The sequence below is a fragment of the Etheostoma spectabile genome, chromosome 6, assembly GCF_008692095.1.
Source record: "Etheostoma spectabile isolate EspeVRDwgs_2016 chromosome 6, UIUC_Espe_1.0, whole genome shotgun sequence".
NCBI lineage: Eukaryota > Metazoa > Chordata > Actinopteri > Perciformes > Percidae > Etheostoma > Etheostoma spectabile.
Genome location: NC_045738.1, coordinates 318675 through 341362, shown reverse-complemented (window position 1 = coordinate 341362; position 22688 = coordinate 318675). Strand labels below are relative to the sequence as shown.

The 22688-nt window shown below is 42.8% G+C and overlaps 1 protein-coding gene across 1 annotated transcript in view; it reads right to left on the bottom strand.

The window, feature by feature from the left end:
- The window catches only part of zhx2a (zinc fingers and homeoboxes 2a), a 30665-nt gene extending 10487 nt beyond the window's left edge, over positions 1-20178 (bottom strand). Inside the window, exons 1-2 of the mRNA XM_032517650.1 lie at positions 19768-20178; positions 1971-2474 (exon numbers count right to left, since the gene is read on the bottom strand). Coding sequence (XP_032373541.1) covers positions 1971-2063 — 93 coding nt within the window. The 5' untranslated portion in view covers positions 2064-2474; positions 19768-20178. The remainder of the gene's footprint in view (positions 1-1970; positions 2475-19767) is intronic.
- Positions 20179-22688: the final 2510 nt, after the last annotated feature.

Below are 22688 nucleotides of genomic sequence, written 5' to 3'. Positions count from 1 at the left end.
TATTGCTATATATTTATATGAGGTTACATGCTTTATTGTTGTTGTTGTTGTTATTATCATCATCATCATCATCATCATCATCATCATCATCAGTAGGCCTATTATCATTACTGGCTATTGCTATAATTGGAATTGGCACCAGACCTCTGATATTAATTTATGCTTTATTATGTTATTATCACTAGGTCTAATGGTAGGCATCATCTGCATTTTTAAAGAAGCTTGCGTTGGTGATATTTTGTGAGACCTGAGCCTGCTTTGCTTTGCAAAGATCTCAATTCTTGGCTCAATGTTTGATAACCAGAGCCTCAAATCATCTCGATTTGTGCACGATTACGGTATTTAGTTTTGAGTGCAGTCATTTTTGAGAATCCTGCCTCCACACAATATGTTGAGCGAAAGGAATTGAAGGTAAATTTGGTGCAAAAGTGAGAGCGCGTAATGCGATGTGAGCACTTGAGAGCTTGTGAAAATCGTACCCGTGTTTTTTTTCACTTGAGTCACTTTTCCAGTACAACCACAACTCAGTGACAACCTCTGGAATCTGTCGCTGCAGTGTGCTCTCTCCATCACACAGCGGCGAGTCTGCGCTCCTCGAGTTTGCAACACTTTCTTGCGATACATTTGGTGCAAAACTAATTTGTACCTGTGGACTTAGTCTGTGGGCTCTGAGGCAACAGGACGTTAGCTAGCTAGCTTTGGCTAACTTGCATCCAGCCCGCTTTTTTTAAATTCTGTAAATACCTTTTAATCATCTCAACACTTATAACAGTCCAGCTGAAACACTGGCGGTGAGCTCCACGTCCTGCAGCCGCAGACGGACCGCAGTCAGTGGGGCTCGGCCAGCGTGGAAACACCGCTAGAAAGCCCCTGCCGAGCTCACGTGACTGATCTCCAGCGGGACACGGAGACCTCCAGACCCTACAGCGGCACAGCACCCCCGGAGCCCACCGCCAGTGTTGTTAATAGCAAGCTAGCGTTAGCTGACTAACCCCAAGCACACTTACAATACTAAATTTAATTTAAAAGTCAGGCTTTAACACACTGATGGCGTCCGTCCGTGGCTGCAGGACCTGGAGCTCACCACAGCAGGTTCAGTTTGACTGTTAAAAGTGTTAGGATAACTAAAATGTATTTATTTATAAGCGGGGTTAGTTCGCTAAATGCAATTCCACCAACATTGGCGGTGGGCTCCAGGGAGGCTGTGCCGCTGCTACCGGGTCTGGAGCTCTCCGTGTCCCGCTGGAGATCAGATCAGGTGGAGGTCGGCAGCGGAGCTTTCTAGCGGTGTTTCCACGCTGCCCCGCCCCACTGACGGCGGTCCGTCTGCAGGACCTGGTGCTCACCGCCAGTGTTTCAGTTGGACTGTTAAAAAGGGTTGAGATAATTAAAAGGTATTGTATTTAGAAGCGTGCTGGCTGCTAGTTAGCTAACGCTAGCTTTCATGCTACATAAATAAGCCGGACAGAGTTGTCCCTCATCAGGTGATAGAAACCCTGCTGTCCCCGGCCGTCCTGTTGGCTCAGAGCTCCACAGACTAAGTCCACAGGTACAAATTAGTTTTGCACCAAATGTATCGCAAGAAGTGTTGCAGAACTGGAGAGCGCAGACTCGCCGCTGTGTGATGGAGAGAGCACACTGCAGCGACAGATTCCAGAGGTTGGAATCACTGAGTTGTGGTTGTACTGGAAAAGTGACTCAAGTGAAAAAAAACAGGGGTACAGATTTTTTTCACAAGCTCTCAAATCATATTCTACAAGCGCTCACATCGCATCTACGCGCTCTCACTTTTGCACCAAATTTACCTTCATAAGAGGGGCTCACGGCAGCTCCCGTGGTTGAGCACAGTTTTTTTCCTCTCCCATCCTGTAGTCTACTCGCGCCCCCCCGGGAGAGAGTCAGCGCCCCACCGGTTGAGAACCACTGTGTTAAAGGAATGAGTTGCTCCTGCCAGACATATTAGAGTGTACCTCCATGTCATCCTCAGTGTCATCATCCAGCTCCACCATGGTCTGCTCTGGTCGGATCATTAACGGAGTGGAGGCCTTCCGTCGACTTGACATGATGATGGATCCTGGGTTTGTCCGAGTGGACAGCTGCCCTCAGTTGGTGCCTGTGATTGGCCCGTGATGATATAAAGAATGCTAAGGGGCCCAGGGTGCAGAAGGCAGGACTACTATCACAGAGGGGTGGGTGGATAATCAGTTTCAGGTACCTAAGGATAGCCAGAAAGCCTGGCTCGTACTGGGACCCAGATACAGAACTGGGCTCTCTTTTTTAATAGGACAGGTACCGAGTTTCTGGGATGGGTGCCTGATGACCAGTCACCCCCAGGGGTAAGATTGGTGGCTGGAGCGAGAGTAATTGAAGGTCTGGTGGAGATGGGACTATTGTGGTGTAGTATAGGCCAGGCTCGCTGACAGTGTCAGCTCAGGGGCTGGCGGACCTCTTGGAACTGCATGACAGGATGCTACCTGGATGGAAGAAAGAAGAGCCAGAGTAGAAACACAAATCATTAACATTAGATGGTAGGGATGTCACAAAAAAACATGGACGAGGCCCATCTTTTTGACGCATCGTCGATGCCAGTGTTCGCAGCATCGGTGCCTCTTCTGGAACTGACGGGGGCAGTATAAGCTTCAGAGTGTTCCAGTCAATACATTCAGAAGAAGGAGGTCACGAACAAATGGCACGTCTTTCGAAAAAATATGAACGAGAGTCAGAGATAGATTCTACCCAACGTAAAAAACGGCATGTTCACTGCAAACTTACGGCCCTCTCTTTGCGATTTTGGCTTTAAATAGCTCACTGTTGGATGAGTACATGTTGTAAACAGCCGGGGCCGCTTGCCTGCTCCTCCGGTAATGGTAGCCATTAGCAGGGTTAGCATGGCGGCGTTAGCCAGGACCAGTCGGGATCACTTTACTGGCAGTGTCTCAATTGTTTTGCGAGTAACCAACTCGGGTACTCTAGCCATATTATTCACTGTGAGAACACAAATGTTGAAATCTAGCCGTGATAAATTATCTTTAAGCTAATGCTTAGCTAGCCTTTCAGGAGGAAATTAGCACACTCAGCTTCTATTTGGGCTCTAAGCTGCCTCCATCTTTTATATACATCTCCAATATTTACCCGGGGTTTGTAACATATCTGGTCACGCAACTGTAACCCAGTAGCTTTTGAAAAGATGCATGGAAATGTTTTGAATGTCTTCCTATGACATTTTGATTCATGTTTCAAATTAAAGTACATATAATCTTAGAAAATCATTTTTTTTAAACCGTGGTATCGAAATCGGCATCGAGAATCTATGTGAGAATTTTCATCCAGAAAATCGTTACTTTTCTGGTATTTTCACCGACAACTGAATTTTTAGTATCGTGACACCCCTAGTAGACAGACATTTTATTTTGGCCATCTTTTGTTTAAAAAAAAAACGCAAAACATTACCTTAGTTTTATCTACTTCTGCTACCTATGACTTAAGTGCATTTAATAAGTGAAAACCAGCAAGAAGTTACAGATCACATCTGGCTGACATAGTCACTCAATACAAGTCAAATAAAGATGGAACTCATAGACTGTATATACTGTATATTGATATTAATATATTATAATATTAAACAGTCTATGGTTTCACTACATGAATTCACTTTATGTGGAGAAATTGGCTGTAAAACAGTTTGAGACAACTGAGTCATTGGATAAAGGGAGAATAAACCAAAATGGGTAAGCAAAAACCTTTCTATATCCTTTTCAAGTGCCTTTAAATAAGTATGCAGCAGGCACCAAACAGGCTGGTGAGAGCGTGTCAAGAAAGGCCCCACCATGCTGGGTTATTTAAGCTCAGCAGTGTCCCATGTGGATCTACAGCGAGCCACCATCCAGAAGAGAGGGTCGAGGGAACAGTCAGCCGGCAAAATGGCTGAAAATGAACAAGATCAAAAGGAAGTAGGGGTGGGAAAAGCGTTTCACTTCATGATTCGATTCAGAGGCCAACGATTCGATTCTAAACTGATTATCAAACAATTTTTTTTATGTATACATTTCCATGCGGGATTTCAAAAAAATGGTTGGATTTTGACATATACATTATTTGTCACACACAAGTTTTAATGAAATGTTTTGTCCACTGAGGTTTTTATTTTGTAGTCATTCCATGTGTAAGCCCTAAACATGCTTGTGAAAGTCATCTTCTCGCACAGGGATCTTTCATGTCAGAGGCTCAGTCATGTTTAAAAGTGGAGAATTGGCTTCTCAGAACATGAAACATGAGGTGGTCAGATGTAACGTGATAAAGTAGATCAACAGCCTACACATGTATGTGTTTTGCCTAAATATTTTATGTCTTAATAGATCATGTGTGTACTGTAGATACAAAATTTAATTTGCAGACGTGATGGAGAAGAGATGATACAGTTACTGATTATGCAATGTAGAGCTGGAAATTAATTGCAATCAAATTTTAAGAAGTGCATGATAACAATATGGGCATACATTATTTGTTAAGCAGAAATGGCAAGAATTCCCCTGCTCTTGCTTCTCAAATGTAAATAGATTTGTATGTTTCTTAGTGTTCTAGGACAGTAACTTGAGTATCTTTGGGTTTTGGACCGTTGATCAGACAAAATGAGCAATATGAATTTATCAACTTGGGCTCTGGCAACTTCAAAATGGGCATTTTGCACTATTTTCCTCACTCATCAGATTAATAATCAAAATGATAAAATGATTAGGCCTAGGCAATAATGAAAGTCCAACATCACTGGCTCTTGTACACCAGCCTGGACATCTTTTCAAAAGGGACTGTCTAGTGTCTATTTATGTACAATAAAAACGTTTATCATACTTTGATGGCGAAGTTGGTATGCAAATATATGCAGCTGACGGTAAGACAAGTTGTCTTGAGAAATATAGACTAATAATATACAATTGTGCTGCAAAGTGTGAATCGGAAAACCAGAGCTTCAACCTTAAAAAGTAGGAGTGGGCAAAAAACAATTTATACTATCAGATGGGAAAAATAACTAGATGTATGCGTTTTAATTTAGAATCTTTTGATCGATAATCGATTTTGAATCACTTCGTGAGCCTAAAAATCAAAACCGTGACATTTTCTGAGTCTCACACACCATTAAGCAGCTTTTATTTTGGTTTCTGTTGAAATGAAATCTCCATGAAAAAAAAGCAGTCAGGAAAAGCTGAAGGAGAGTGAGCAGAGAAAACTTTCCTAAGGTAATATTGTAATGAGAGGAGAGAGAAGCTATACTGTCTGAAAAAAAAGGATATTGATATTCTGGAGGCTTCATGCAGAGGCTTCATACTCATTCACATGAGTAAAAATCAAAGGAGTCGATGCAGCAGCGTTTTCTTCCATCAAGACATAATGAGGCTCCATAAAACCAAGTCGGCACAGAGAACGAGGGAAAGCCCTCCACCAAATTAAAATCTCCTGTACACCACACTTGTTAATAATCATGAGGAAATATTGACAGAAGAAATAGCAAACAAAGATCCTACTTAACAGTATGATCATATTTAAGCATGTACGGTTACAGCGCTAAAGGGTGGGGCACCAATAAATGCCATAACCCTAAGTAAGGCGTTAGGATTGTACTGTAGCACAGATGGCTTAAAACCCGAGACGCCCCAACTCCGAGTGATTTCTGTGGGTCGGGTATTGATTCCAATGGGAGAATTAAATGTCAACACAATGTATGACCAATTCTGAGCTAAAGTTAACTAACTAACGGTTATGAACACCACAGATAACTTATTTTATTAATGCTAAATCTGGCTTTTAGCGGTGTAAATATCTAATGGGAGCAAAAGAAAATATAATTATGTAAATATACCTTTTCATCCATCCACATGACGTTCACTACACTAACGAGGTCACAGTCACTGGAGACAAGAAGTGTGTACCGTTTCATATCATTGGGACAGCGCGTAATGCGCTCTTTTCAGTTATAGAGTATCTTTGTTTGTAGTCACACCCGAGTGTCACATGCTTCATTTGGGCCACCTCGCCAGGCAGCTATGCATCAATCACATGGCACTGTACCCTTCAAGGCTCCAAGGGTGTCCTTCGCTAGTCGACTCTTTGTCCCGAGATATCTCAACTCCTCATACAACCCACTGAGGCATCATTAGAATGCAGACTCATTGCCATGGTGTCGCTATAGCAACCGTGGACGTAGAGCTGTAGTCAAGTAGCTGCTACATCCATGTCACTGACAGAGACTGTATACAGTAATGACCAGAACACCGATGTTTTAGAGAGAGAGAGAAAGAGAGAGAAAGAGAGAAAAACAAACAGGACCAGAGAAATCTGGCACACATTACCAACAGGCAGTGTGCCTTGAAGGCCTGGTGAATACATTCTGTTCCCATGCGTTTGTGAGGTTTATCCAGATTCACTCACTTAAAGTCAATGGGGAAAGCCAAATAACAAACCACAGGGAGAAAAAAATACTCCAGAATAATCAGTGCTCATCGTGAAGAGCACATAGAAAATAAAGGTTGGAAGCTTCCAGATTATCCTACTAACCCTGTTTTGGGTGGTGATTACACCCTAAAACAATGCAGTGTACATACTCATTCTTCCACTCATTATCTGTCCCTCAAAGTCTGCCCAAAAATCCTAAAATGTAGCCAACATCTGGTAAGAAGGAGCTGGAGATGCATCTGTCAGCTGCACATCAAGTGCCCCTTTACACGACCTGCTGAATTTCTGCCTTCTGCCTCACTGCTGACACAGCCGGAACACTTTCTGTGCGTGCATATGGGCCACAGTGGCTCAAATGTGTGCACAACAAAAGCGAGAACGCTGTAGCTGGACTGTTTTACCTCCTACTGGTGTGTTGAACCCACACAAGTAGAGGAAGAGAGGATGAGCAGTTCCATTTATGCAACATCTATATTAGTAAGCTGCAAACAACTGATATAGCTTAACAATGTCACCGTTGTCAACTCATGAAAGCTACCAGTGGCTCCTCAATAATGTGTCACAAGTGAGATGGATGACATCAGACACCGGTTTGCATATTAAATAAGTACCTGTTGAGTCCATGATAGAAATCTTTTTTTACAACATGACATGGATTTTGAGCAAAGGCTGACTCAGAAAAAAGGAACATTATCTTACACAATATAAACACAAACAGGTCTGCTGTTTGAGATGTTGCAGTTGAATTAATCTTGTGTGAGCTGAGTGTGTCTCAAATAAAGAGAAAAGCCTGTGCAAAGAGTGCTGATCACTGAGGATACATTGGCATCCAGATCCTCCTCCTCTCTTTACTCTACCAGGAGAGGGGCCGCTCTCCTGCTGCCTTTACTGGCTGCTTGGGAGCACTAAATGCCATCATGGAAAAGATAATTAGAACTGGGTGTGAGCAATAACCAGGAAAATGTATAACTATTCACCAGTCACACTAACTTTAGCAAAACAACTTGTATAACACCTTGATAATAAGCTCACTAACTTCAGACTTCAGTCTTAAGCATTTGGTGTCCCTGAGCCATCAGGACGTTTTTAACATAATTACTTGGTCTCAAACTCGGTTACTTTTAGAACCTGGGTCAAACAAGTGAGTCTCGCACCTTTTCTTCAGTGTGTCTAACCTAGTCAGCCAGTTAGCATGTGTGTGCAGAGTGAGCGCTATGCTGGAGCCACACACTCCCTACTGTCTGAATGCTCATTAAACTTGTATGAATACCCAGCCTGGCAGCCCCTTGCCTGCCTGTCTATCTGTACTCGCCAGTTGTCTGGCTGTCTGTCTGATTGGTGCATTATATTCGTGGAGCCATCTTTTTTTTGTTGTTGTTGAAAGAGCTACCTTTAATGGTGCAGCTACATTTATCGGCCCATGCGTACTGTAGCAAAGACATGTGGAAATCAATTCAAATCCTTCGTACCACTGAGCCTGTCTAATGTCTGAAAACAGACAGATGATCCAATACAACAGAAATATGGTGGTGCTATAGGAAGGATATCTATCCGAAGAGTAGTGGGAAGAGAACAACACTAAACACATGAGTCACAGCAGCACACTCTTGTCGGCTCCTATTTCTGTGCATCACTGATGTAATCTCAAAGTGTAGTTGAGAGGAAACATATGATTCAGACTGTGTTCTCAGAAACTGAAGTTTTGTAAAGGGAGTGTGGCCTTCCGTTGCAGATGTCCGCTGTTTTAAACCCATCTGAACCAGAGATGTTCACAAGTCATTTTTTGGAAGTTCAAGTCTCAAGTCCTTGCCCACCTGATCTGTCCCTGCACTTTATTGTTAAATCTTATGAATTCAAAGCATACCTGTAGCTAACATCCATACAGTACAGTATCAAAATCAGTGGTAGGATAACTTTATGGGGTCTACCTATCTCATACCTGTATCCCTCGGACCTGGTGAAATACACATCATATGGACACATCAGTCACATCATATGGATACAACTATTTACAATTTGCCTGTTCCCAGCATTAGCACAACACTTTGCGATGGTTAGCTTATCACGTGTGATCTGTTTCACTCAAAAATAGTTAATGTCAAAGTGACATACAGTGGTGTGAAAAAGTGTTTGCCCCCTTCCTCATTTCCTGTCCTTTGCATGTTTGTCACACTAAGTGTTTCGGAACATCAAACCAATTTAAACAATAGTCAAGGACAACACAAGTAAACACAAAATGCAATTTGTAAATGAAGGTGTTTATTATTAAGGTGAAAAAAAATCCAAACCATCATGGCCCTGTGTGAAAAAGTGATTGCCCCCTTATTAAAACATACTATAACTGTGGTTGTCCACACCTGAGATCAATTTCTCTAGCCACCAGCCAGGCCTGATTATTGCCACACCTGTTCACATCAAGGCATCACTTAAATAGGAGCTGCTTGACACAGTAAGGTCCACCAGAAGATCCTTAAAGCTACCATCATGCCGAGACCCAAAGAAATTCAGGAACAATTGAGAGAAAGTAATTGAGATCTATCGTCTGGAAAGGGTTATAAAGCATTTCCAAAGCTTTGGAATCCAGCGAACCACAGTGAGAGCCATTATCCACAAATGCGAAGACAGGAACAGTGGTGAACCTTCCCAGGAGTGGCCGGCCGCCCAAATTACCCCAAGAGCGCAGCGACAACTCATCCAAGAGGTCACAAAAGACCCCACAACAACGTCCAAAGAACTGCAGGCTCACTTGCCTCAGTTAAGGTCAGCGTTCTGCCTCCACCATCAGGAAAAGACTGGGCAAAAATGGCCTGCATGGCAGAGTTCAAGGAGAAAACCACTGCTGAGCAAAAAGAGCATCAAAGCTCGTCTCAATTTCTCCACAACACATCTTGATGATCCCCAAGACTTTCTGTGGACCGATGAGACAAAAGTGGAATTTTGGAGGTGTGTGTCAAGTATATCTGGCGTAGAAGGAACACTGCATTTCATAAAAGAACATTAACCAACAGTAAAATATGGTGGTGGTAGTGGATGGTCTGGGGCTGTTTTGCTGCTTCAGGACCTGGAAGACTTGCCGTGATAAAAGGAACTATGAATTCTGCTGTCTACCAAGAGATCCTGAAGGAGATGTGCCATCTGTTCGTGTACTCAAGCTGAAACGAATGGGTCTGTAGCAGGACAATGATCAAACACACCAGCAAGTCCACCACCGAATGGCTGAAGAAAAACAAAATGAAGACTGGAGTGGCCTAGCCAAGTCCTCTGACAGATCCTATTGAGATGTGTGGTATGACCTAAAAAGGCGTTCAGCTCCAAACCCTCTAATGTAACATTAGGACAATTCTGCAAAGTGAGTGGGCCAAAATTCCTCCAGGACGCTGTAAAGCTCATTGCACGTTATCGCAAACGCTGGTTGCAGTTGTTGCTGCTAAGGGTGGCCCCAACCAGTTATAGGTTTAGGGGGCAATCACTTTTTCACACAGGGCCATGATGGTTTGGATTTTTTTCACCTTTAATAATAAACACCTTCATTTACAAATTGCATTTTGTGTTTATTGTGTTGTCCTTGACTATTTGTAAATGGTTTGATGTTCGAAACACTTAAGTGTGACAAACATGCAAAGGAACAGGAATGAGGAAGGGGCAAACACTTTTTCACACCACTGTAGATTACCAGTTACAGAACAACATGCATCTCAGTGTCAGTCCAAATTACGCACAATAAGCAGTCTGAACTCACTGATGTAATGCCATTTATTTTTCATTTATTTATTTTGTAAGTGTTAGTAGGCTCTGTGAAATTGAGTCCAGCACGAGGGAGATCCCACTCAGAGGAGGAGATGTTAGTGAGGCCAGCGTCTCCACGGCAAATGACAGTGCGCACTGATCCGCTGCGCCATGCATGGATGAAATAATGAAATAGTAAATTGGACTACAGTAACAGAAATTAAATGTGCAGAATTAAGACAGTCAAGACAGCCTAGTGTTTGGTAGAGCTGGTACACCTTGTTCACTTAATAGTCTACAAATCATCGACGGGATCAATTACACGTCACATGAGTTTCCCACCACCTGTGCGCCATGGATGTCTGAGCTTCAGCAACTCCTAACTATAAAGATCCAGTTTACCTGTTCCCAGCATTAGCAAAACACGTTGCGATGGTTAGCTTCTTCCCTGTGACCATATGGTAAATGTCTCTTTCACATTGTGAGTGATTGGGTGTGTTTTGAGATGCTGATGAAGTCAGCGTTGTCCCACCGGCCACACACCTTGCACGTAGCGGTTTGCTTACTGCCTGTTTACGAAGTTTTTAAATGCAAAACTAATGACAAAAGGCACAACTCTGGGAGGATAGTGTCACCGTTGCTGATGCATTTTTTTTTTTAGTAATTGTGCGCACATAAGGCATTATGACAAAGGGCAGGGGACATGCAGCTCGTCATATAAGTTTCCCAACGTATATGAGCCATAAAAAGAAATCAGAAATACATACATTTAAAAAGCATTAATTGCATGAAAACAGATTGTTGACGAGTCTCAAAGCTGAAGTCTTGGGATGAGTCGCAAGTCAGTCTGAAATCAGCTGTTTGTGTGACTTAAGTGCAACTGGAGTCCCCATCTCTGATCTGAACCAACATACCCCATATAAACGGTGTCTGCTGAGGGTGTCATAATATTTGTAGTGGTGTAATTATTGGGGGGGGGCAAATTCTTATGGATCACTAGAGTAACTACGGGACCTGTTGCTCAGACGTTAAGGTCAAAGGTTGCTGCTTTATTGACCGTGAAATATTAAAAAGCAAGGAATATGTGAGGTTAAAGGCTTGTCTACGTTTCATTGAGGAATGTAATGCATCATGTGCACACTGTGGATATGATATACAATAAATTATAGCTGTAACAATTCTGAATTTTGCTGTACAATTAATAATCTCAGGAATAATTGCAATTAAAAATATTACTGTCTCTTTCAATCAAATTTTAAAATATGTATTACTTTGTACAATTACATTTTGATTAATTCCAGGATACATCTTTTGGTTACCGTATATCACTATTATGTGACACGGATAATGTAATAACACAGGTACAAAGCCTATGAAGTAACGTCTTTGTTATCATAAAACATTTCTTCTAACTGTATCACCATGTCATTTGTGTTGCTATGAATGTCTATAGAGTCAAATGCCTAAAACTAACTATAAATCCTTATAGTCTGACCGATAATCACTATATACTTACAATTTGGCACGTTAACAAAATCAATCCCTAATGTTAGCAATTAATTGCGGTTAAACAAAGATACCACGATTATGTACACATATTGACAATTAGACAATTAGGTAATAATTGTTACAGGCCTACAGTAAATACAAAATTATATAATGCAGCCAGATTGATCAGGTACACTTGAGTCTCTTGCAAGTCCCTGATATGTAGAGACACAGCAAACCGAGTGCCAGAGTTTCAAGCAGGACGGCGACCTCTGCGGCTCCCGCACATGAAGCCATGCATGAAGTACAAACCAGCCAGTAACACCAGGACTCTAAAATAACCAGCACAACAAGACATGAAGGCAGCATAGAAACCACAAGCTGCAGAGACACTGACTGCTGTAACATTAACTAAAACTTTGAAGCTCGATCACACAGTTCATATCACAAGAAACCAAAACACATTGCAGAGGGAGTGCACACACTGCTTTATGGAGCACTGCTGTATGGAGGGATTTTCCCTTTCTGACTGCTGGTCCACAAGTCAGCCACTGCGGCGCGGAGGACAATGTGTGTGTCTGAATTGTGTGGGTGAGGAGAAGCACCACCACCACCACCGACCATTAATACAACATGTCCCAGCAGGGGTGGAAGAGGCCGACTTCTGGACCGTCGCAGAATTGATTTAAATCTCATCACGTGCCTTCTTTTAGAGCAAAGCAGTGCTGCACTGTGTTTGAGTGCTTGGTCGGTTCTGCCTGGCAACAGAGCAGCGCTACTTTTGCTGGGCTAAGATAAAGCGTGGCTAAACAATGAAAACGGTTATTTTGTCACTGGAGCCAAACTTATACTGGATTTCTGAGGCCGATGCAGATATTAAGGGAGTAATACAAAAAAGAAAGAAAACGTTATATCATATGTATTTTCTTTTACACATAAAGATTTTCAATAAGGATCCCTAGCATGAAAACCAATAAATGTATTGCCCTAAAATGTTAAACTTCTTTAAATGTGTGTTATCAAAGAACTGTTACCAAGGTATGTACGGAGCGGGACTCAATTTTTTTTTTTTTTTTTTTTTACACAGTTGAGAAATAATCTGGTCAGGTCTCTCTGAGGGACAGACTAATGGCAACAATGTTCCTAAATGACTTAGAACATATTTTTGTTTCGTAAATTCTTGTTACTTATTGGCCGATACACTGACCTATGTAGAGTGACAAAGCAGATTTTAGACATGCTCCCTTGATTTGAACTAGATTTGGTTACATCCGCAATTTGTGTATATTGCACAATTTAAGGCGAGCACTTTTCCCTTAAATTAATTTATTCAGTCTACTAAAAGGGGCAGGAGCTATTTTTGCCACACCACACACCCATCAACTTTTGTGACAAGTTGCCAAACTTTCTCCGTGAAGTAACAGAAAGCTGGACTGGTCATCACTGCTGTGACCTTGTTTCCCCTACAATGTAACAATGTAAGAGACACACACACACACACACACACACACACACACACAGTATGATGGAAACACTGTCAAGCAGACTACACCGCATTGGATCAAGAATCATGTCTTCCTCCATTCGAGTTCACGTAACACAGAGACACAGTCTCACAATGTCAGACCTGTCTGAACACACAGGTGCACTGTCACACACAAAGGGCAAGCTTTAAAAATATCCACATGTCACCCACTCTGCTGCCGATGGTTGGGTTACTATGGTAACACTGTAACCAACAGAAAGAGTGTGTGCGCTTGTATCCACGAGCCGAAACCCAGCAGAGGTCAATTAGTGTCAGGACAGCAGCAATGTTCTGAAATCCATCTCAAATTCACTTTTTCTGCATGTCGGCGAGGTTTACACCATGTAACATTCTTGGCACGTCAGGCTGAAATATTCAGAGGTAACGAACCTTGCGTAAGGTAGTGTACATGTAAAACATTACCGACTGCTTCCTCATCTGAATGTATTTCCACACCTAATGGTCACTGAGAGCAAACGTGAGAGTCAAACTATGGCTGAACATGAGGAACTGATGTGTCTCCAACACACACACACACACTGTCATGTAACATGTAGGGCAATTCAGTTTGTTGCTGCAAACCCCATATAGACTCACAAACCAACCCCAATGACGAAGGCCAACACGTCAGCGAGCATTCACTTGATGCCAGGGCTGTGAGTGGGATTGAAAAGCAGATGGGGTGCGTTTCATTACAGCAAACGGAATAATACAGGGGTTAACCATCCCTCTTGAACATTATTATTTAGCTTCCATGGTAATAGCCCCCTTGCCTTGATTTTACTGTCCAGCTCTATTCTTCTCTTCCGCTCTCACACTAATAGCCTTATGCACAACTAGCCACACTTATAACCTCGTTCTTCACCACGTCAACGTTTAGGGGCTTAAACCGCTGCTAATGATGCTCTTGGATTTTGTTTGGACAGAGTAAAATGTGAGTTTTTCGTTACAGTAATGCACTGTGAAAGTAGGGCAGGGGTCATCTTGCACCCTACCAGCAGCCTCCAAACTAGGTCAACAGTGACACAGAATGTGGGAGGAGGTTCGGTTTTAATAACCACAAATGTTTAGGTTGTTGTATAGTATTCATATTGTTGTACACAGTATGTCCTTTTATGTATATACATGCGTGATTGCAAGAGGGGGGGAGAAGGATGTATGTCTTTAGTCCAAATGAGAATGCTTGGAGACTTTGGAGCTCTGTATTTCATTTTATTTTTAATTTATTATTATTATTATTATTATTATTATTATTATTATTATTATTATTATTATTTATTTTGGAGCCTCAGCAAGCATTTGGTGCTCCAGCGGGGCCGGATTTCCGACCTGTCAATCTCTGCCTTCCCTGCAGTGGGTGTGGCTTGTAAACAGCTTCGGTCTCTGCTCATTGGTCTCACGCTGGCAGGAGGGGTGTGTCTCTGCTGTGCCAGCGGCTGACGTGGTGCAGTGCAGAAGGCCTTTTAAAAAGCTCTCTCTCCCCTCCTCCTCCCCTTTCGTTTTTTGTTTTTTGTTCTCCTCCCCAAACTTGAATTTTGGAGGACACAGCGGGATGGGAGAAGAGGAGCACACATGCTCACACAGGCATGAACGACTTGCAAGGGTGTGAAACTAACTTTTGTTTGCAGTGGTCGTCGCGTTCAGAATTTCAGCAGAGGATTTAATTTGTCAACCGCGGAATCACTATCAAGTTCTAAAAGACTGCAGTGGCAACCAGAAATGAGCCTTCTGCATGATGAGGTACTTTAATACATGCTTACACATGCAGAAGCACACCGCCCTACAAACGGCTTTGCACCCATAGACTTAAATATTAATCAATGCAGCAATAAAGCAGGGGTCTTTAATAAAATACACAGCTTATGAAATAACCAACTCCAGATACTAATGATGGGGTCCAGTGCACCTGCTCTTTCTCCCACACACTTCTCTTGCAGTCCGTCACTCCTAGGCCGTCTCTTGTTTCTCATTCACACCACTTAGACATTCGGTCTCTCGTGTCTTCTTTCTATTCTTTGTCACTCTCTGGCTCTCTCGACGCTGCTGGTTTTCTTTGCGACACCCTTTAGTCCGGTCGGATTTCCGACATGTTAAATACCACAGACGTACCTTTAAATTCTTTATATGCTAACTGCGGTTTTCTGTTATCACTTCCATGTGCACACACCGGCAACACCATCTCCAGTAGAACACCGGTAAGAGGGACTGCCCTTATGGACACATAAAACCATCATAATGTAAGAGCATCGTGACCTGTTGTGTACTTTACCTGGAAATGTTTTCTGCTTTGGTTTCCACTGAGGCTGCAGTAGAAGATTTCCAGGAATCCAACTAGGTCTTGAGCTATGCACTAATGTGGACAACTGCTTTTAAAAGTTAAGATGCATGTGGACCTTTAGTCTCCATCTGCTTCTTACTTCTGTCCTCTCTTGTCACCTTTGTGCAGCATCACTCAATTTTCTCTCTCAGACATCACGCATACTATCTCATGCAGTGTGGATTTCATGCTCCTCCTGTGCTTAAGTAACCCCTCAGCTATACTTCTTTTAATTGTCTCCTTCCCTCCATCACGTTCTCCCTCTCAGCCACACCTAAAGGTGATGAGCTCATGTGTGTGGTTGCCTTAGTCACCTAACAACACGTTGGAGAAGCCGGTGGGAGGCACAGCCGAGAGGGGACCTGAACCAAAAAACACGAACAAAGCACAGCGTAGATGTTGATGTCATCACAAAGCCCAGCTGGGCACGACCGGCAGCGATGACGACAACCTACGTCCTCCAACCTGTGATGACTCATTCCAATGTTTCACCAAGAGAACAAGCCGCCATGAGTGTATAGCTCGGGATCAGATGTGGCAGTGTAATGTGCAGTTAGGTAATGCTGTATGTTTCTGATAAATGAGAAAAGCTACAACTTTTGAAACAAACCATAGGTCAGCTGGCACGACTCTAAAAATTACAGCCACACATCATGGAATAAAAGAAGTCTGACAAACAACAAAAATGTAAGACCAATACATTTTGTCTTATAAAAAGCAAAAGGAGGTATTATTGTTCACATTAATATACTCTTATAAAATATAATATAGTCCATTGTCAAAAGCCAAGGTTTGAGCAACCATCACAACAATGGCAGCTAACTATCTCCATTAAAGTTAAGAGCAAGTTTCATTCTGTTAGCTTGCTTCAGATTAGATTGTATAAACTGTATGAACATTTATTTTGTCAGAACACGCATATGCCGTAATAGTCAATGGTTGAGGACAAGTTGAATTTCTTGCCAGATGTTTCATCTGTGCGGCCTTGAGCTGAAAATGTTTTCAAATGTATAACGAAGACTGTATTGTTTTAAACATATGGCATCGAGAAAGAGCCATTATTTTTGACAACTTTACAGCGCACACACACACCACATATTTTTCTCCCACAGCACTGAAATGGAACTCTTAGCAGTACGAAACGGCATCGGACAATTTAAATAGCTCCCGCTAGCAAGGCTGACACATGCAACATCTGGCGCTAAGATACATGTCAACAATCAGATCTCACACGTGATTTATGAAAATTTTATGTGACTGTGGCGCACGTTCTTCACTGTTAGACCATACAAATGGTTTCTAAAATGAATCCGACAGACTGAGTCTTGTTCCTTTTCCACCATCTGACTACAGTAAAAGAATAAACGCCTCTAGGAACAAATAGAGTGGATCACCTCACAGCTGGATGTTTTGGATGTGACATTTTAAGAGGTCACAGTACATTGAGAAAACACTGCATGGCTGAATAGGCGATTCAATGAGAGTACATTTATCTTTTATGCCACTTCTTCAAAAAATAATATTAGCTGTTCTTTACTGTAAACAATCCAAGGGATTGTAGGCTGTTCAGAAAAAAAATCCCCTTACTAAAATGCTCTCTCTCTCTCTCTGCTGTCACAGTGTAGTAATGATGAGGAAATCACTAATGTTATAAACAACAAGGTAGGGTGGAGACATCTGTCCTTTTCTCTAATCCCTTGAGCAATACCTAGAAAAACAATTTCCCAAAAACATATTTAGACAGCGTTAATCTTGCATCTGTCAAAACTGTAAATTCTCCTAAATACTATATATACCCCAACCTGAACAAGAATGGGGATTTTAAATAATCTTCCTTTACATTCAGCATTTATATTCCAGTACACTGACTTGCTAACAGTTCATTTGTTGGGGCAAGTGACACAATCCTGATTCACCTTATACGCCTATTTTTGGCTGTATTCCCTATGTCGTTCTGCAAAAAAAGCTTGGCTACACAACACGCTAGGCAACTGTATGGGATTTGAAACATCACGGTCTACTTTTATCTACAGAAACTCTTTTGATTGTTCCGCCACCAATAAAAATGAGCCGGTTGTCAGTCTAAATTACATAACATTATCTTTGATTTGGCAGATCACACGTGGAAACCATGTGAAGAACAAAAATGAGCCACATTTCTACACACATGGAAAAAGCAAGAGTGCATGGCTTCGTGAGCAAAGCCAAGTTTATACCCAGAGGAATTGCTGGTAACGGGTATGACAAGGGGGGTTAACTGCGCTGTGATCAAAATCCCTTACATCTTTTACAGATTGGGCTCTACTGCGGTTGATCAAGGGACGTTTAGAAATACAACATGGTGGGTCACCCTAGTATGAGGGGAATGTCGTCTAATGAACAAAATATTCAGACACAGTAAGAATGTATGGGCTGACAGCTCTACCTACAAAAGCAATATCAATGACAGACACTAAAATGATTTACAATGAATTGGCCCACCTGTAGGAACTGAGTGTCAGAGGTCGTAAGAATGTGCACTGGTGAACAGGTGCATTCAATTACAGTGTAATAAATCTGTGTCAGGGGTGGTTTATCACAACCACCAATATGTAAGATATGAAATGCTACTTTAATCTCAACTACAGTACATGCTGTCAGAGTCTATCTCTAATTGTAGGTGGCACAGGGAGCTGGAGTGTCTCCATTCTTGACATTGTCATTGTCAGGTGTTACTTTTTTCTCGCTTATCATTTTCATTTTATTTTAACATCATCATCAGCAGTACCTATGAGTATGTGGTTGACAGACTCTAATCAAACCATTATTATGTCCACACACAACACAGAATAAAACACATTTACAGGCCAATAAACACTAAATGCATGGTTTGTAGAATGCACCAATTCAACATTTCCACCTCCAATACCTCAATTTGGATGCTTTTTCTTTTTACCCGGATATTGTCTCTTTCTAGTGTTCACTTCTACTATGGGTGTATATGCTGCACTTATGTCATTTACAGTGACTTTGAAGAAACGTGTTGGCATTGTCTCCCAATTATAAACCTATATCATAATAATAATAATAAAGACATAGTATAAACTAGAAAACTAAGTAGATGCATTGGCCAACAGCAGCAAGCAGAATCCCCGTTTGAACAATGGCACTGGAGTATATTTCTAATTATGTGGGTTCAATTCTCATCCTGCATCTGTTTGTGTTAATTTCTCTTCTCCCTGACTTGACTAATGTCATCTTATGCAGCAGTGGAGGACAAGATTAAGCATGCAACGCAATGAAATAGATCAAAAAACAACAATCGCTTCAAATGATTTTACTGGGTTCACTAAGGACACATTTCCCGTTAGTTTAGGCAGAGTGTGTTGCCTCCAGAAGAGTGCAAAACACACACACACACACACACACACACACACACACACACACACACACACACACACAGGGATCATTACCAAAGTTGATATTCTGAATTAAAGGAACCACACCTGACTTTTCAGAGCAGTTGAAGGCCTACTGCAATGGCAGGATATAAATCAGCTCCTATGCTACAGTAGCCTACTGTCTGTGTGTGTCTGTCTGTCTGCACGCACAAGAGCCGTGGTGTGGGAGGGGAGGGGAGGAGGCATCACCAGGGGTAACGTTACGCCTTCATCACAGTCGCACAAATCAAAGTATAAACAACGTCGGACTCCAAAAGTTGCGCTGAGACCTCCGTGCCGCTGACTGTGAGCGGGTAGGCCGGCGGCGGTTAGGAGTCCGGCGGCCGTTTCCACCGGCCAGCCCGAGATGTGACAGTGGGGCGCAGAGGAGCTCTCTCCCCAAATGTTCCCCCTCTCGCCATCGACGTAACAACATGTCGGCAAAGGACGGCCATGTTTTGCTGGTTATGTCGACACGGGGAGGAGGAAAAGTAGACACGATGTTTCTCCCGTCTGCCTTCTCTCACCACGGCCACAACGCATCAAAGTGAAACTTAAACACTGGGGGGGGGGGGACGGACGGACGTCCAATTAACAACTTGGCGGACACATTGTCTCAGCACGCAGGTGTAAACGACAGGGCCAGGCAAAGTTCATGCGGCTAGACAAGTTAAAATATTTCTACGGAGGCGTGTTGGTGTTTGGGAGCCACGAAAGGGAAGAGCAAACCAAGAGAGAGGCACAAAAAAACAACATGCTGTTTTAACTTGAGAGACTTCTGAGGGGGCGGGTGGAGCCGTGGCGAACCATTAGAAAAACAGAGGAAGAGTTTATCCGTTTCTTACCTGCCCACCGTTTTGGCGCGATGCTCAGGTAGTGCGCACGACCCCGAAGCGACTGCTAGACCCAGAAATAAGCCAAATCCGCTTCAAGCAGTCTCGCGGCGGTCCGATAACCGAGCAGACAACAGGCGACAGGAAAGAAAAAAATTGGCGATCACAAGGAGGATCTACGCCAAAAACCACATGATCGCCGACGTCAGAGTACGTATTTGCATGCCGTATCGGAGCGCCGATGTCAGTCCATGGCGGGTCCATAGTGTTATTGCTGTGAAAAGTTCAGAAACAGACGGCGTAAAGTGAACCAAGTCTCTGTCCAGACCGCTGGAGGGGTGCCTGCGGCTCCATTAGGCATTCCCGCTGGTTTATAAATGAAAGGACTGCGCCGTTTTACCGTCAACTTGTGCATGTGTTGATGATGCCTGCCTGCTTCTTCGCTTGGAGCTAATTGCATATTAAAGTAGGCTATCCGAGGGGGCGTCCGTTACCCCCAAAGCCCCACCCTCCCTCTTTCACCCCGCCCACCCCTCGTTCCTCTCCCTCTTCCCTCTGAATGTGGCCTAGTGCATGTGATGTGAGAGGAGTTGCTGCAGTGCTTTCTCAAGTGGAAGCTGGTCTGCAGTGGGGAAACTGCATACATCCCCGCCCTTTCATTACACACACACACACACACACACACGCATAGAGAAAACACACTCACATCTGGATCCACAAAGGTTAGACTGAGGTCAGCTGATACTCACACTTAGTTTTAAGACAAACTGCTCTGATGTGACCTATGGCAGTGACACTGACGGCTCAGTGAGCTCACACGCAACACTGACCTCCACTGGATCCTCTGTAGAATTGATTCTGACCTTGCATCACATTGTTCATGTAGGGCCTAGCTACAGTGGAGTCATGTAGAACATTTGGTTTTCACAAAACATGAATGAATGAAAACATATTACAGGATCACAGAGAAAGGGTTATTTTAATAAGTCAAATTAAGTCTTTTTTCACAGAGCTTAGAGTCCTGGTTCATTGCAGCACAGTGACCCTGGACTTGGAAGCTATGCTTTTGCTCATGGACACTTCAGCAGGATAAAGGTTTGCTGACATGTGCCTGTAGCCCTTAGGGGGTAAGCTAATGCAGCAATAGTGCTTTGCAAAGATATTTAGGGCCCAAGCACTGAAGTGCGAGGGCACCAACGGTGGTGTCCTAGCCGGAAGTGGAAGAAACCTGTTTTTGTAAGGATTATTATTCCGCACCGGAACACCGGAACTCATTTTTGAGGAAAACTCACAAAAACTCATATGAAGAATCACAAAGTTCTGTAGCGATCGGTCTCTGGCATAGACAGGGGGCTCCACAGCGCCCACTAACGTGCACCCTGAATTCAACAAAAGTAAAAGTAATAGTAATCATACTAACTTTTGAGGGAACATGTGTATTATCTGGAACTCTATCAAGCTATTTTTAGAAAAAAAATCACAAAATTTTAAAATTCACGTTATGGCAATTTTTGTGCAAAATTCCTCTTGTTACGAAGACTTGTTTGAGGACTTTAGGATCCACGAAAACTCTCAAAATCACGCAGCCATGTGCAGAATATTGAACTCTTTCATCTGAATTCACATTTAGGCTTGGGAGTGGTATAGTTGCTCTATAGCGCCCCCTAATTGGTTTTAGCCCTTGGGCACATTTTTGACAACTTCAATATTTACGAAAACTCACAAAAATTGGCGTCCACATAAACACTTGGGAGCTTTGCGAAATTGTTCAGCAATTTGGCCCATACCTGTAAATGGGCTCAAGAGTGCCCCCTAATGCGTGGAAGGCCTTAGCCTGGACATAGTTTCTCCGACCATGTTTTGATTTCCAAAAAAAGAGGACACTCGGCCCGGCCTACACAAATTCAGACAGGCTTCTCAGAGGTTACAGAACATGCTTTATTATGCCTCAATGGTATAAAATTAACTTATGTAATAAAATAAAATATGTAACAACCTGTAACAAAATAGCACTTTTAAAAATAAATAAATATGAAATAATGTTCTAAATATGACCTATTCTGTGTCAGCTTCAAAATCCACCTTCAACTTAATATCTCTTAAAACCTTTTCAATGTAATAAGAGAAGGTTGTTTGGTGTCCATGTGAGCTTTGAGATCTCCAGCACCTATATTAGACACTGAAACATATGTGCTAGCTTTGCACACGGTACACTTCGCCTCCACTTGTCCCAACCGGGACGGTACGTGGAAAGTTTTGTTTTTTTGCAGATCAACTGTGAAGCTGCACTTACGCTTCAGCATTTTGTGCTGCAATGCTGCTCCGCTGTCTGATCTGCTCCCTGTATGTACTCCACTGTCTGATCTGCTCCCTGAATGTACTCCACTGTCTGATCTGCTCCCTGAATGTACTCCACTGTCTGATCTGCTCCCTGAATGTACTCCACTGTCTGATCTGCTCCCTGTCGGATCTGCTCCCTGAATGTACTCCACTGTTTGATCTGCTCCCTGAATGTACTCCACTGTTTGATCTGCTCCATGAATGGGCTCCCCTGTCTGATCTGCTGCCTGTATGTGTGCGTCGCAAGGCAGCCTTTTGGCAATTGGCAACCGTAGTATGTGTGCAATGCGCCAGTCAATTTAAGTACACGCTTAATGGTCCCATGAAAAACAGTGAAAATTTGCCATTTTCATGAATTTATAACCCCCCCCCGGACGCCCCAGACAGTAGGCCACGTAAAAAGTGGACTTGTCCGGTCAAAGAGGACGTTTGGTCACCCTAGTTTTGAGCTAACGTTTGCAATCAAACAGTGCTAGAGGGTTAGGGTTAGTTTTTGAAATGATTTCCATCTTCTGTTATTGTTCGTAATGAGAAAAGTTTATTGTTTCATGGACATCACAGATTTCAGTATGACACATTATGCAGTATATTGT